This window comes from Lagopus leucura, unplaced genomic scaffold (genome assembly GCF_019238085.1).
Source record: "Lagopus leucura isolate 7727_CA_CO unplaced genomic scaffold, USGS_WTPT01 Super-Scaffold_1, whole genome shotgun sequence".
Taxonomy (NCBI): Eukaryota; Metazoa; Chordata; class Aves; order Galliformes; family Phasianidae; genus Lagopus; species Lagopus leucura.
In genome coordinates this window covers 10382231-10399293 of record NW_024962250.1, presented here as the reverse complement: position 1 = coordinate 10399293, position 17063 = coordinate 10382231, and the positions used below count along the sequence as shown (strand labels likewise).

Here is a 17063-nt window from a genome sequence, read left to right as displayed (position 1 = left end):
ATAGATGTGACCACTTGGAGCAGAACTGTTGCCAGATACAGTTATTTTTAAGAAGTCAACAGAAACATCCAGAGAGAGCATCTATACCAAAAACCCAGCTAGCCTACCTGGTGATTAGCAGCAAGTCACCAACACCATGTTTGTTGCCTAAAGTGTAGCAAAGCAAAGCATGGAGGTTTAAAACAAGTTGTAGCAACTTTAGGTGAGGGATATCTCATGGAACGTGTACTGATAAGCATAATAACCCAGAAGCACTACATAAATTTGCATATATTCCTGAAATATTCCTTTGAACTTGTCCTTCAGAAAATAAGTGCTTGACAGGGAGGAATTCATTATAGCTCAGATGAATCCTGCCCAGCAAGCCAGCCCTTCTATATCGCAAGGTGTCCCAGTTGAGAGAACAAGAATGGATCCAAATAGACCCTATTAGCTCCTAGCAACATCTGCCCTTGATGAGGCAGTCATGAAGACAAATGCACATCACTTAGGTATGTCATTTGCACTACCAGGATTTTAGTATTAACTTCATTACAAGGACTGAAGAATCATTACTGCTCATGATTCAGTCCCACTGTTTAACTTCTTAAGAGTCAGCAAAATGCCAGTCCTGAAAGACAACAGGCAACCACAACACTTTACAGCTGAGATAGACAGATGAGAAGGTACAAATTAAATGCTGGGCCTCCTCTTATGTAGGTAACGAAGACCAGACTTCTCTCTCAGAAATGAAAATTCCTGTTGAGATTCTCAGTTGCTCTTTAAGAATACCTTTTGTCCCTTACAAGAAGCACCGAGGATACCTCGACATCAGTCTCTTGTGAGAAAGTTGCCTGGCATACAGGGAAAAGTTTGCATCACACAGAGGTGAGTTAGGTAATGAGTTAACATTGGTTTGACAACAGACAGACTAACAGGAAGAAAACTGTAAAGTGGAATAAATACAAAGACCGTTTGACGGGACTCTGGTGCAGTGTCTAGTCATTCTGTCTGACGTGACAGCAAATCAATGAACTATGTCTTGCTAGAGCTAAGAAAACCTGCCTTTTATTGTTTTCAGTACTTTTCAGCATGCTTGCTCCATGGTGCACTAGACAGTGCAAGATTAACAGCTAAAAGGACAGAGTTAAGACTGCTCTGGTCTAATGCGACCTTTAAGGACAGTACTAAATGTGGAGTTTCATGTTAGAATATTAAAGTTTTACTGGCAACTCACGAATTTTCACTACCATGTTTAATATGCAGATTATACATACCTAGGACTATTTTGTGTTCATTTTCGCACAGAAAATATCAAAACTTAAAGCTGCTAGTTTTCTTACTGAACACTGCACTAGTTCAACATAACAGTGGTTGGTTCTGACCAGACACAGCAGAAGTGTAAATGGATTCTGAAGATACACAAATTAAAAACGTACCAATTAAATGCTAGTCAGGTTTCAACTCTGCCATAAACTGTAAAATCAGAGAAAGGTGGAAGGCAAATGATGAACGTTTTCATAGAGACTAAGTTCTGTCTTGCAAACATGAAAGAGATGCACACCTCCCATAGCTTCACATATTGAAAAGAGGGATTTTGTCACCTTCACACTCCATCCCTTCTCTATCCCCACAGATGATAACAGTAAAAGTTGGCTTGAATGAAACAAACTCACATCATCCCAGACAGCAGTCTTCCCAGGCTCCCACCATTACCTTAAGTGACAGTCTCTCCAAAAAGAGATTTGAAGCCTGAATCTAATATACATACCCAAATTACTCTCTAAAGAGACCTCTTACAACCAGAGGCACATCTGTGTCAAGTTTCACACTCAAACCATGTGAATCTCTCCTCAACGGCTGCTGGAACATCAGAGAGCCATCTGGTGAAAATCAATATACTCATAGCTGCAAAATTTTGTCAGTGCTCTGAAATTCTTTTAATTAAAGTTTCCAGAAATATATTGTTCTATTAGGAGGACAGCAAATCTAGATCAGAATAGTACTGTTGTTACATTAGTCTGAAATAGAACTGTCCTTGGTACCACATAGGACAAAATAAATATTTTAACCTGCACCCATAACACCAAAGAACTGGTAGGAAGTGGCTCTTCACTGTCACCTAGTTTTGACCATAAGACGAAATATAGTAAAATATATATATAGTAAATATGGCTATGTCATCTCTTCTTCTGATTTCTGGAAGTGCTGAACAGAACTCACCTTCAATTATGCTGAAGTTCATTATCGCTTCAAAAGCAGAGTGCTCCAGGAGATCTATTATAGGATGATCATTCATTGTAAAAAATATCACATTTTTAGAAATGAAGATAGAAAAATAAGGGTCTCCTACACTCAGAAAACTGAAAAATCCTGACTTGAGATAAAACTCATTAAGACTGAACAAGAAAAGTAACATTCCCCCATGTTGCCACAATGGCTAACCAAACTCGCCGCCACTCTCATTATTTCATGACACAGCTCTATCAACAACTTCCTGCTCCCCTCCCCAGTACATATTATTAAGAAACAGGAGAGAAATCAACAAATAGTTTCTTTCATGGTCCAGCTTACAGTTGACTCCAAAGAATAAAAATTTACTAGCTAAATTTACAGCCTGAACCTCTGATTGACCACCTGAGGCAAGCAATGTGTCAGCCATGGGAGCAGAAGTGAAGGCAATTCATCCGTGCTGCCGGAAGGGGTGAAGCCTGGCTCCACCTCACCAACACCAATTAAGAGCTGACTGCCAGTGGGGAAGGATCTCTTTTGGAGATGGCTCCCCTTGGAGTCTTCTCAGCAAGCCCAGGATAAGGGTAAGCTTTCCTTCCATTCTTCTTTAGTGTGATAACCTGTTTAGCCTAACTTTCTTGTACATTTCTTAGTTATAGCATCCATATATTCATTGATTATACATTAATGAACATTAAGTCTGATGGGAATGGCTGACAATCATTAACTGAAGGGAGGTTAAAAAAAGAAATGAGGACTTGAGTATACAATGAGAATCAAAAACATACAGGAAGAAATAAGGAAGGAGGCTAGAAAACCAGGATCTCTACTCTGAGGGTAGAGAGGAAAGCTGGGTTTGTTGTCTATGACACACTGGGATTATCACTGATTAAAAGGCTGACTGATGACCTCACATTTATACTTGCAAGTAGTTTTTGTCCAATAAAGACAACAGATCACAAAACAACAGAACTATTAACTAGTGATAAAAGAACACTAAACTGTGTGAGCCACTGTTATATTCTGAAGTTATCTCTGTTAAGTCTTCACAGCTGTTGAAAAGATGCCTGCAATTAACAGTGCTGCTGACAGGTTTGAATTCTGTGCTGTACTGTCTTCTTTAGAGGCACAATCATCTGGTTACACAGTCTAAGATCCAAGATGGCAGCAGTAATGGTGGGTGAGTAACACTAGCAAGAAAAGGTTATAAATAAGATCAGGATGTAATCTGCTATTTTACTTGATGCTGAACTATTTAACTATTATAGTTAAATTGTTAAGTAGCCATCTAACTTCTTGCAAAGACTTAATGAAGTTTATTTCCTAGTTTCCCACATCCATCTGGGTTCATGCTAGATTTTTCCTTTATTCTCACAGCTTCACTATATCTATTCCTATTTTGTTAGGTTGTAAATTGAGAAGATCACTGCTTAAGAACTCCAAGGTTGAAGGAAAAAAAAGCAGAGGAATTTAAATCTACATAGAAAAAATTAGAGCTATTTACTCAGAGTAGAGACATTCTCAAAATAGTACCATGATTTTTTTTCTGCAGTTAGATGTTCCCATCACTTCAGAGAAACTCAAACACCTATACAACTGCCTAGTAACTGAATTTTCCCCCTTCCCCCCACAAGCCTTCACTCATCTATGCATATCTGACTCACTGTTACTCTATGATCACTGTTTTTGACAGCAGTAAAGGTCAGCAAGCAGCTACAAATGGGAACTAATGCTTATCCTGTAATAGCTGGAACGTAAAAGACTTCTGCTGCAGCTGAGCACTCACTGCGAGTGGGGATAGTGGACACATTTTATTTCTTGCTCTATCATGCAAACAGAATAGATCACTATGGCTTCCACTTTCCAAAATGAAAAAAAAAAAAAAAATTGTATCAGATAACAGATAAGCCTCAAACCATTCGCCTCCTCTATTAAGATAACTCATGAACTACAAGAAATATCAGATATTGAGTCCATCAAATGCCAGATAAGAGTTTTTAAGAAAGAAATGAACAGAGTAAAATCTTTAAGGAAAACCATGCTGTTTCATTCTGAGATCTTCCAATGCACAAAACCTGACCAAAGTTTTAGTTTGAAAGCTGCAAGACTTTTCCACTGAATGATTTAAGGGCAATCCACATCCCCATAAGGAAGCACTGCCATAACACTTCTCCCTGACAGAGAGAAGTGTCCTCAAGTGCAAGAATTGAAGGAAACAGGATATTCTGACCTCTTTTCCAACGGAAATTCCTAATTTACACCCCCCCAAAAAAAGCCTTACATAACTACTAGAAGTCAGTTAAAGGCTGCGTGAAGCTGAAAGTATACCAGAGGGGAAGACATCTGATCAGTGTTAAAGGATCCAATCCAGTCTCTCACTTAGCACACAGCAGAACATGCCAATTCATTACAGGAAACCTTGTCTTGAACAAAAGCTCTTCACTCGACCTTGTGTGTTTTCAAATGTGCGTATTCTTGTTTTCCAGAATACAGTTATCCAAACCAGATCAGCTCAGAAGGCACTTTCTGAAGAACTCCCTTCTGAGCAGAGGGTCCATGAACACAGAAGTTAAATACTACTCTTGTATTTCATTTTCCTCCCTGGCACACACACGTTGGAATTTCAGAGTTAGAGCAGCCAATTTCAGTTTAAAATGTTTTTGTAATCTTTTCCTTACAATCTAGGTAGAATCTTCACTTTATCCAAGTCCACTTAACTGTCTTACTGATCTATGCTCAGTCCAAACATTTTCAGCTACTGGAAGGCTTTAATGTTCATTTCAATGTAGTTTTATTTTTATTCTGGAGACCAATTGAGGAAAAAATGACGAGTATTTTTCATGCCCTGCATGGTCCAAATACAACTTTTTATCTTTATTTTTATCTGAAAAAAAAGTTAGAAAATTCCACTGTACTCTAAAGAAACACAAGTCATCTGTCAAATCTTCAAGTCTCTTATTTAGAAAGTACTACAGTAATAGCAAGCATTCAGTATAGCTCCACGGCTCTTGAACAATCCTTATTTGAACAAGAAAAGTACATACAGATGAAATTAAAATGCTTTTGCATAGAAGAGGATGTCTTCACTGAACTTCCTATGATTGTTCCAGTCCCACTCTCCCCTCCTATGAATAAGCAAAACTTCCCAAGATAAATTTCAGCTTGGATGGCATGGGGGGAGGGAAGTGCGTAATACACAACTAGAGAAAAGGACATTAGTATGTTTCTTCAGATTGTTGCATTCTCTGAGCTGCGCGGTCTCAAGAGTCATAAGATAGCTAATAAGTCTGTAGTTTGGCTGACAAAACAGCAGTGTCATTGGAAGAGGGACAAGGAACTAAGATTGCTGGGTATTTATTTTGTTTAATTATTAAATCCTATTGGCAGTACAAAAGCATCCAGAGAACTGAGCTTTTGGGAAAGGATTTCAAACACTCACTCCAAAATCTTGTACTGCAGTGGCTTGCCAAAATTTAAATTGTAATTTTAGCTGTACCTTCCACAGTCAGTGTGCACAGCTTTGCTTCCCAAGTATCCAGATAATGAGCAATCTGCTCCTGATCCCACATTCAAAGTACTTAAAGTGATTAACAGAGCCGCACGTGGATTGAGTCCGAGCTTTCCGCATGCAGCCCTCACCCAACGTGCTGTTGGGTACTCTGTTGTACATTTCAGAAGGACTGCATCTTTATTCTAATGACTGCTCACAGTGCAGAAGGTTACACGGTGCTGCTTAAGACCCTGTGCATCACAGAATTCAAGTCCTGCTCAAAATACTACATGTTAGAAGGAAAACCAAAGAACGTAAGTGCTGCCTTTAAGTAATCAGCAAATATTTTATATTATTAACCATCCTGTAACATCACATTAAAATATATACGTACACACTTTGAAAGGAAAAAGCTTTTTGATTATTGGCTACGTGAGGGTTCAGTAAAGCCATAAAGCTGGCCAACTGTCTTCTTCTATCAACCTAGAAGAGGTGATGGATGTGACAGCACAGCAGTTCTCTGATTTTAAGCTGTGCAGTACAGTAACTGTAAAAAGCTAATGCATAAGGGGGAGGGGGTAGGAAAGGCCTCCAGAGCCATAGTATATTTAGAATCCAGCCTTTCTCCTAGCCAAGCTGAAAGTCTTATCGCTTTAGTGATCTGGTACTAAACACTTAGAATGCTTCTGGAGAAGACTCAGGTGACTTTACTGGAAAACTGGTGCTGTTTGACTCTGGATTCAGATTAAATCCTACCTTTTTTTTTTTTTTTTTTTTTTTTTTTTTTACATAATTAGACTTTAGTGCAAGCATTAAGAAAACAGAAGTAATTTCCACTAATCCCAACAAATGTAAACGGCTTCAGAGATGTCCAATCAACACAAAACTAGAGCTGACTACAGCAAAATCCAGGCTTCCTTAAATACTGCAGCTTTACATTAAGCTGAGTAAAAGAAATTGCCAGCTGCTGGGAAAGAGGGCAGTCCTGCACCGTTGCACAAGTCCACATAAGACAACAGCTCATACCATCAGAAATGATTATCAAAACCATCAGAAAGCTGTCCACTTTCTTGAAGTGTTACATTGTTTTTAGTTCTGACTAACGCTTCTTAATCACATCGAGCTACAAAGCAACATGATGAAACATTAGGCATGTCCTTCAGTTGCCAGAAGACCATAATCATATCAAAGTCACACTATGTGAATGATTACGAACAAAAAAAAAATCAAATCAATCTACCCAAAGGCAAGATTGATAGCACTTCAGTAAGTAGAATTAGACAATTTTCTGTTGATAACTAAAATTACAGAATTTTTCTTTCCAGGATCATTTCACGACCTAAAAAAAAAAAAGGAAGAAAAAAAAACAACACATCAAGAGCAATGGAAGGCTCTAATTTCTTTTCCTAGGCATATACCCAAATAGGAGAAACATCAGGAAAGCCTAACGTCTCATCCCTGGAAATGTTCAAAGCCAGTTGGATAGGGCTTTGGGTAGCGGGGTTTGGAACTGGATCAACTTTAAGGTCCCTTTCAACATTCTGTGATTCTACAGCTGCTGAGGCCATGATTCACATGCATCCCACTGCCCCTCTGTACCCCATGTCATCTTTGCAGCAATTATTTAGAACAGTTCAGTTGGAAGGGACCTTCATTGACTCCAGCCACCTGGTCACCTGAGTGCTAGCCAAAGGTTAAAGCCTGTTACCAAGGGCATTATCCAAACGCCTTCTGGACACCAACAGGTGTGGGACATCAACCACCTCTCTCAAAAGCCTGCTCCAGTACCTGACAGTCCACACTGCAAGTAAGTAGTTCCTACTGTCCAGTCTGAACCTCCCCTAGCACAGTTTTGTGCCATTCCTGCACATCCCATCAGTGGTGACCAGACAGAAAAAACTAGCACCTCTTTCTCCGCTCTCCCTCCTCAGGAAGTTTCAGAGCAATGAGCTCACCTCTCAGTCTCACCTTCCCCACACTGCACAACCCAAGTGACCTCAGCCTTACCTCGTAAGACATGCCCTACCAGCCCTTTCACTGTTCTCCATATCAGCAATTCTTTACAGTGCCCCTGAAATGCTCCAGGAATCCCCAGTTTAAGCACAGTAAGCGTTGCAATGAGCAAAACCTTAATGGCAGAAATATCTCGCTCAGTTACTAGTAAATAAACCTACACTATCATTTGTCACACATAAGCAGCAAGTCCATAAATCAGTAAGGTTGAAGTCACACTCATGATTTAACTAAAGGCTTGCAGCCACAACACAAGCAGCTAATCCATTAACATCTTTAACAGCCAAAGCAAATTCCAAAAATATTTTTGAGGAAGTAGAGGAACACGTGGCACAACTGGGATCCTACCCTGTAGCTCAAAGTCACCCAGAACTTTAGTACAGTGTTCAAAGCAGATATGGGATTTCAGAAAAACTTTCAGATCTATATTCACAGAAGCTGCACCATGCTACCATCAACATCACAGTTACTTCCACAGGCTGGGACCCAAAGATGTACTGTTATCCAAGTAAGCATTCTTCTCCCTTATATAACTAACACTAATGAACTCTAATGATGTAACTTTAAATCATCATGCATTGTGATAGTTTCTCTTCTTAGTGCATGTTTTTGTTACTACTTTCCCATATCTGGAAAACCTTCTGGTCTGACAGAGGCTACGTGTAGCTTGCCATCAGCAGTCTGACCATCAATAAGCAATCGTGAAATATCCAAGACGATTCTGGCAACCATTTGGAATACAAAGTCACCCCAATCTAACTGAAACTACCCTGGAATCACAAGCACGTACCAAGAAGCAGCCACCTAAATCAAATGCTACATCTTGTGATCTTCCCAATAACTTAAAGCTTTTATCATCATAAAGGAACGTGCACCAACTTCAAAATAGATTATTACCAAAATTAAGGAAATCATCCTCGGTGGCAATTCATCATTTCAAACAGCAAAAAAATCACACTTCTGATGCTTCAAGAGTAAGTTTGTCTACACTGGATATGTTGAAATTATTAAGAGAACTGTTTGATGAGAAAAGCAAAAATTAAGCTGCTGAGAGAAGTCTCTCAAAATACAAGTCAAGTTGATTGATGCAGGAACCAAAAAAAAAAAAAAAAATGCAGCTGAAAGTCATCCCAACTTCCCAGAAAGACCACAGAGCTGTTCTCATTCTCAACTTACTGCTTTGAAAGAAATTTCAGACAAGCAGATTTATCACAGCTCTGGCACAGATGGCAGCTACTGAAGCCACGGGATGAGCACACAGATGCTGAGATACATTTCCTGCATAATGGGGGCTGTGCCTGCTCCCATCTCTTCTATGGTTCCACACACACAATTGGGAGAAAGCGCTCAGTATCACAATGCTTGGTTAATTTTTTTCTTAGGACAAATAACCCTGTGTAAAACTATACACAGCAGCAGAGAGAAATGGAAAGGATATTAGGTAGGTTTAAAAAAAAGTTTGAAACAGCTTCACTTCTAAAAATGAGATCAACTCTTTCTATTCTTCTTTACAAAAACATGGAATTCCATTTGTAAAATTGTATTTTTGCTGCTTAGTGGGGGCAGAAGTATCTCAAAGTATTCTTCTGCACATCAGAATCATTTCCCATTCTTTCCTTTTTTGACCCATAATTCACATTGAAGATAGCAATTAATATTCAACTAAAACAAAACATCTCCAAAAAGAAAACATCCTCTCAGAAACTACTAATGCATACTGAATATAGTGAGACTGCAGCATGAAAGCACCTGTTACACCTCTCAAAAAAGTAGTTGCACTTATTTAGGCAGGCTAAAATAAATAAAATTTTTAAAAACATGAAGTAAACCGTCTCCCTTTTTCTTTGAATTTCCACTGTCTCAATTGCATCAATTAGAATTGCCTTCAGGTGTAACTTATATCTTCTGAAATGACAAAAAAAGAAATTAATGTACTGCATTCTATTCAACACAAGTTGTAAGATTACTGCCATGACTTTCATCACCATATTACTGCATTTAGAAAAGTATACAGTTCTCAGGAATTTGTTAACCACAGTAGAAGCAATGAGAACATCAGCACAAAGACTGATGCTCTGGGGAGATGCAAAAAAGAACAGAGAAGCCAGAACTGCGAGTTAAGCACCACTAGCAATACCATGCAGCACATCCACAAAATCTGGTAACTGTTGAAGTGTAGAACCTTGTAACACGAGGGAAAGTGCAGCAATGACAGCAGAGCAGCAAGGCGCTAGGCTGCAATTGAGAGTTTGCTCAAGTACAACAGCCATAGGCACAGAAAAAAAGGAAAGAAGCCGCTTACCTTCAGAAGGCCCCAGGTACGCAGAGATCTGCAGCAAGATACCCTCACCTCCACTGCCAGCACTTATATGAGGAATGGGAAGGAGAGGATCCTAGCTCCACCCCTTCTGGTCATTTGGCTGCACTGCATGCACCTGAGCTCCCCAAGGTTGGCCCTGCCTTCCTACCAGGTGCTCAATCACTGATTCAAGCCATGACTTAGCATTTCCACTACAAACCTCAAAAGCCATCTTTAATCACCTCCAAGAGTGTACTCAGGCAGTATAAAAGACTTGATTTTACTATATGGACTATTTTAATCCAAATTAATCACATAGCTTCTGTCAAAAAAAAAATTACTTTCATTTCACTTTCCTCTCACAGGAGAAAGACCAACTAACTGAGGCTAAATCAATAATCCACCCAGCCTAAAATACTCAGATGTCCTTAAAATACTTTCACTATCCTTTATATGAAGCATTACTCACATTCATTTCATAGCACTGACAAAGGAAATCCATTTGGGTAGAAAGTACAACACTGGAGAATTACTCAGCAAATTACATTGAAGTGCAAGAAGCAGTAATAGCAGTGCAGACTTGCAAACTGCTCTGCCAACGTACATTAACCAGACCCTGAGAAAACTTTCCTCTGTGATGCCATCAGATAGAGCAAGAGGTTTACATTAACCATTTTTCCTTCTCAGAATGGACCAACAGGAAGAATGTCATTTACAAATGGATTGGGATCCAGTACTGCAACAAGAAATGGGATAACTAACCACATGTCAGCAGCACTGCTATGTAATATTCAAATCATGGCATCCTGAGATTGGACTCAAACTAGTTGCAAACCATCCTTGCTTCTGGCCACAGTTTAAAAAAATAAAGAACAAAGAACATTTTAATTTCTAGGAAAAACTGTTTATAGACCATCATTCAGCTCTATTAGTGTTTTTATGAACTGAAAAAGGCTTAACTGCATAAAACTAATAATCAAAGCTATAGCAGACTCAGGAGATTTTCAGAAAGCTAGTTTTAATTCTCAGGATACCACAGACTTACCTTGGTCCTCTTAGTAGGTGGTGAGGTGAACACCTCCAAAGAACAAGAAGGAAAGAACTACCGACTTGAATGAATCAGAACTACTGGGCTTTATTTTGAGCTCTGTCCTTACCTCTTTCTTTGACCTTGGACATATCACTTCCCTGCTAATCCGTGCCACTCTGTGGAACGCGAATAGCAGCTTTTATAAAGCATTTTGCTAAGTAGCATGAATACCCTCAGCAAAATCTTAGTGCTGTGCAAAGAACAACCATGTTTTGCTGAGCCAGCTAAAAAAAAGGAGCAAATATACTTTTGCTAGTTCTCTGCAGCATTAGTTAATGGGCATTATTCCTCTAACAATGCTGGCATATCTAGTGCTGGCAGACAAATTGAAACAGCTTGATTATTTACAGTACTTCACTGAAACCAGCAGGACTGCCCTTTTTGATCTTCAGCATTACTGACCGAATGTCTTCCCACGGCCAAAAACAAGACTCCAATCAGATGATGTTTCCTTCAGTGGGCATTTCCTACTGCTTTTTTTTTCTTTTCCTCCTGTAGCTCCATATTCCCATGATTTAGAAGCCTCCACAGTGGGAGAGGCCTACTAACAATTCTGTAGCAGATGCTCAGTGGAGCACTGACATGCAGGAGACGAGGCAAAGGTTAACAGTACCACCAGATGAAAAGAGGAAAGAATCAGATGATTCTGTCAACACATTAAAAAAAAAGATTAATTTCTTATATAAAAAGAACTGAGTCTCTTGAACCAAATGCAAGATTCATCCCCTCACAACAGAACTGAACAGCTTCCCTGGGTTATCCTCTTTCTATTCTGTAGTTAGACAGCTAACATGGGAGACGGTAATTCCAGCGGAACACTCACCTCCCAGACTCGCTGCAAACTGACATTCAGCAAAAGAATTTCAGATCTCTAAAAATAAGTCGCAGGTGTGCAATCTGTTCTGTAAAGATTTTATCCGCCCATTTCCTGATAACATCCAGCAACGAGAACAGGCAGCTCAGACCCTCACCTCCAAAGATTAAAATTCTAACTGAAATGAACGCTGCTTCTAAAGCTTACAGGATGCTTTCTACACTGTAACTGCATTAGAATTAATTAAAAAAAAAAATGTAAGATAACAAAAATGTCAAATAAATTAAGAAAAATGGTGGAACAAAAATAAGATGTTTAAGTTTTTAATTAAAAGGAAAACAGAAAATTGTGACAGAGTGTTTTTTGACTGAGAAAATCTCAAGGAACTACACCTCTCAGAATCCCCAAATAATCTCACAAGTTTCAGTCTCCATACCAAATGGAGTTACCTCCTAGAGCAATGAAACCCTATTCTTTACTACGTCATCCAAAATGTTGAAAACACTGTTGAGGTACCTACGAGTTGATTCCAGATAAAACTGCAATATCTCAGATTAAAAAGGATATTTTCAAATCCTGGTATGTAATTGGGTAATTTCTCAGACTTGCATTAAGGTGTTCATCTGACTAATTTCATAGTTTCAAATGTAATATGACTATTTTTAGAAGGTTCGGCATGAAGTATTGTTCTTATGCAGCCTGCATCTGCCTGAACATAGGCAGGCATCTGAGAGCAAAGCACTATCTGATCTTCTACTACTCCAGCAGGAAATCTGACTTTAAATAAGCCAACTGTTCCTTCTCACTCCCCAACTCTCATATTGATGACTCCTGCAGCTTCAGACAGTCAACACAAGTCCAAGATAACAGGTGGTTCTTGAAGACAAGATGTAGAAGAATTGTACAAGTAGTTATTACTAAAGCTAGGCAGTACAAATCAGTAGACCAATACAGCTGATGCTCTCATGGCAGCTCTGGAGTACTGGTAGATGTTCAGTACATGGCAGAAGTTGCCTGCAAGAATCCTTTCCAAGATCTGGCGAGCAGAAGCTGTTCCTTCTGCAGAGATGCATTACTTTCTATCCAGTTGGTGGGTGAAAACTTGTACAAAAAAAAAAAAAAAAAAAAAAAAAAAAAAAGCAACAAGCTTGTAATTCCTCAGCCATAAAGCTGATAACTTAATTCATTCTCAACTATCCACAGCAATAGGAAAGTTAGATACATCAGAAAACCACACAAAACACAAACAATATATACATGGTGATCCAATAATAATTAGAAATTCTCCACCGCTCTGCTCCAAACACCCTGGAATTATTCAACAGGCATTCTCATTTATTATTCCCTTCCAATTGTTTCTTCCCAAATGAGGAAAATCTAGCAATTTATTTAGCAGAACCTTTCACTTCTCACTGAAGATTTACAGTGCAGCACAAATTATGTACTGCTGAATCATTGTGACAAGAGACTTTTTTTTTTTTTTTTTTTTGCTGCCAGAACAGATGCTTTCTAACACCCATATCTGAGTTTCATTGGCAATCCTGTGTGCCCGAGCACCTCTCATTGCACTGGTACATTTTCCTTTCACAACTAGCAGTCTCTAGTCTGAACGAAACAGTGAAAAGCCAGGACGTAACAGCCATTTATTTTAGAATTAGCTTTCCTTCTAAGCCTCAAAAATGTTCAGACACTAAGCAATCAAGTCTTAACAGCCTGCTAGTGAAATAAGACAGTATTTGCTTAGGTAAGCAACTCTTAATTATTTCTTTTTCACAGATGAAGCCAGCCTTTCCTTAATTAACACAACCACTCAATCTTTCTTCTCACTTTATTAATATGCCAATACGTATTGCCACTTGAAAGGGAAGAAGTTTAGATGTTAAGATTGCTTTGATTGTCCAAGAAAAAAGGGAAACTCTAGTAGCATAATACAGAAATAAATTTGAAAATTCCTAGTTTCTATTTTCATACTCAGCAATAAAAGTTAATACTTGTGGCAGTAAACATACATAGTTAGCTCTAAAGGAAAAAAAAGATTAAAAACCAAAAAAACCTAGGGAGATTCTGCAGACTTGAAATTTATAGCATCGTAATGGTTAACACCAGCTCTAGCAAACTATTTAAGATATTAAAATTCCCATCTGTCAGACCTCTCTGCTAGATGTTACTCTCCTCAAAGCAAAGGAGGGCATGCGCCTGCATCTCACCCATTTCATAGTGCTTCTTATTAATTCAAGTCATAAATACAAATGGATTCCTACTAACACATCTAACTAAATCACTGCAGTTAACATGCAGATAGTTGATTTCTTTTATCATCTAGACAAGAAATAAGCACAGAGAAAGGCCAAAGCCAAACAGTTGCAAACTGACATCACGATGGAGATGATCATTAAGCCACCACAGCAGTTTGCTCTAACATTCATAAATAATGGTTCTGTATGTGCATTTGACTTCAAATAAAGTTTGGAGAAAAAAAAAAATAGGAGAAAATAGGAGAAAATTGGAGGAAAAAAAAAAAATTCTACCAAAAAAAAAAAATGCTTCTGTCAACAGTAGCTCTGTGAGGGACTGGGAGAAGTTCCCACTTAGTAGAGATTATCTCCCGTAAGGAAATTAGGCTTATATCTCATACATACAGCAAAATATAGCAAAGAAAATAAAAGCTTTAGGGTATTAATCTTTCCAAAAGACATTTTTATCCTTCAAAAAAGTAGAAAGAAGGTGCACAGTTTAAGCTCAAAAGAACTTTCCAACACACCAGAATCCATTGAAATGCCAGAAGAACTAAGACATCATACGTATGAGAACTACTACAGAAGAATACTCCAATTACAGTTTTTTAGTCACTTAAGTCACTTCTACAAAGTAACAGCATTCACATTTTTTTTTTTGGTTTGTAGCACCATACTGTAGACAACTAAACCCCTCTCGGATTAAATTACAGGATACAGTGGTTCACAAGAAAGGATTCCTAAATTAGAGTTATTCCCCTCTCCTATATACTATTTCTTTCTGAAAATTGATCCCAGCTCCCTTACTGTTAATCGTATAGCACTTACTGTTGCTGGACTTCAGGTCACGGTGAATTATAGGAACAATTGCTTCCTCGTGCAAGTAGTTCATTCCCTTTGCAATCTGTACTGCCCAGTTCACTAAGATGTCAGGAGGTATCCTTTTACCAGACAACACTCTATTTAATGATCCTCCACGGGCAAACTCCATGATCAAGCAAAGATTAGGTTCCTTCAAACATACGCCCCTGAGGGCAATGATGTTGGGATGCTTTAACATTGCAAAGAGCTTGGCTTCTTGGCGGACATTCTCAATGGTCTGGCTGATGTCCTCATCAGGGTCATAACGAGCTGCCTTGACAGCAACCTCATCTCCTATCCACACAGCTCGATATACTTTTCCGAAGCCCCCTATGCCAATGATTTCCTCCAGAACAAGTTCTGAGAAGTCGATCTCCAAGACTAGGAAAAGAGGGGAAAAAAAAGAAAGAAAAAAAAGATGTAAATGTTTAGCAACTATGCAGCCCATATATTTACTCAAGGTCCATATTGCCCAACCTCACCCTTACCCTTATAAGATGGGCCAATTTTCTACCCAAAATTACACAAATGGAAGCAGTAGTCCCTTCTGATAATATTTCTTACAGAACTAGTACAATAAAAAAGAACTTGTAGTATTATAAAAACTTCCATAAAGTAGTCACTCAATGGTGATGATTTCAACCTCACAGCTGTGTATAATACACTTAAAAATATCATCGTCTTAACATGCTGAAACACAGTTAAGGATAAATCCTAATTTCTTGCCCTCACTGATAGAGCAATATTTTGAAAACTAAAACAAGAGACAGCCACATGCTAATCTGCACTGATGTGACTACAGCGCTTACTATTATAGAGTTAAATGTAAATATCAAACATCTTCTCTTGAATTCAGCCGTATTTGAAAGTTTTTATTCAAATGCCACTAACAATATTTTAATCCTTCCAAAATCAAGCTTATTCCTCCACACTTTAAAAGCTTTGCAGGCTTGTTTCCCAAGAGATCTGTTTGCCAATTCTGACAGTACTGACAATTGTGTGACAAACAGATGGATCAGACTGCATACTGAGCATGCAGGGCCAGCAATAAGGAAAACAATTTTTTACTACTGCATATAGCGCATAATAAGAATGCCTGTTTTCTTTTCTCTATTGTTCCACGAACAATGGAGTCAATGACAAGTCCGAGAAGAACCAAACACGTAAGCCCGCAGCAGGACTCGCGGGCAGCGAGCGCAGCGCGGCCAGCCCGCGGCCGGACAGCGGCGGTGCTGAAGGGACAGCTCCCCCCGGGGCCGCGCCGGGAGGAAAAGGCCACGCACGGAAGCCGAACGGCGCGGGCGCCGTCAGCTGCACCCCTACACAAACAGTAACGCCCTGCTGGGCGCACAGCTGAAGCAGCCTGGGGCACACCAGCGAGATCTACGCTTCCAGGTGAAATTTAAGACACGACACTCCACGGAATTTTGAAATGAGTTCTTTTATTTGCAGGAACGATCTTTGCCGTGAATGTGTGCACGTTTCTTTAATGCAGACTGGCCTTCTCATCCTCAAAAGTAGTTTAATCAGGAAAAAAGCTCACTTTTAGACAAGCTTTTTAATTAAAGAAGTATTTTGTGTTGATTTAGTTTAACTTCACAGAGTCGGTTGTACTGCTACAGTAGCACATAAAAGACTCATTTCCCCTTATCTTTCTGAACACACTAACCCCTTCTCTAAGCTCGAGTTAATTTAAGACATGCTATAATAAACTGTAGAGACAATGGGAACATACAGGGTGCAGGTTGTATTGCCGGAGAACTTAAGAAGCGCTATCATTGGTCTTGGACTGAAAAGGAATTAGAGCCTGTATGCCATTACCCGGTGGGGAAGTTGACAATTGGAAAGTAATCGTTGTTTAATCGGTATTCATTACACCATATGATTAAGCCACTTAGCTGAGTCTGTCATGCGTAAGAGCCCACAGTGTAAATGAGGGTCCTTCAAATAGACCCATCGCTGACAGCCTGCATAGGGATGCAGGGAGAGCATGCTTGGTAGTTCTGCTTAGGGTATCGAGGTAAGGCTCCGCTGAGAGCTGTCAGGATGGC

At 39.2% G+C, this 17063-nt stretch overlaps 1 protein-coding gene across 2 annotated transcripts in view; it reads right to left on the bottom strand.

Moving 5' to 3' along the window:
• Positions 1-17063, bottom strand: part of MAP3K9 (mitogen-activated protein kinase kinase kinase 9) — a 90415-nt gene that overhangs the window by 71265 nt on the left and 2087 nt on the right. For both annotated transcript variants that reach the window (XM_042862283.1, XM_042862282.1), the window contains exon 2: positions 14980-15393. In XM_042862283.1, the coding sequence (XP_042718217.1) occupies positions 14980-15393 (414 nt within the window). The remainder of the gene's footprint in view (positions 1-14979; positions 15394-17063) is intronic.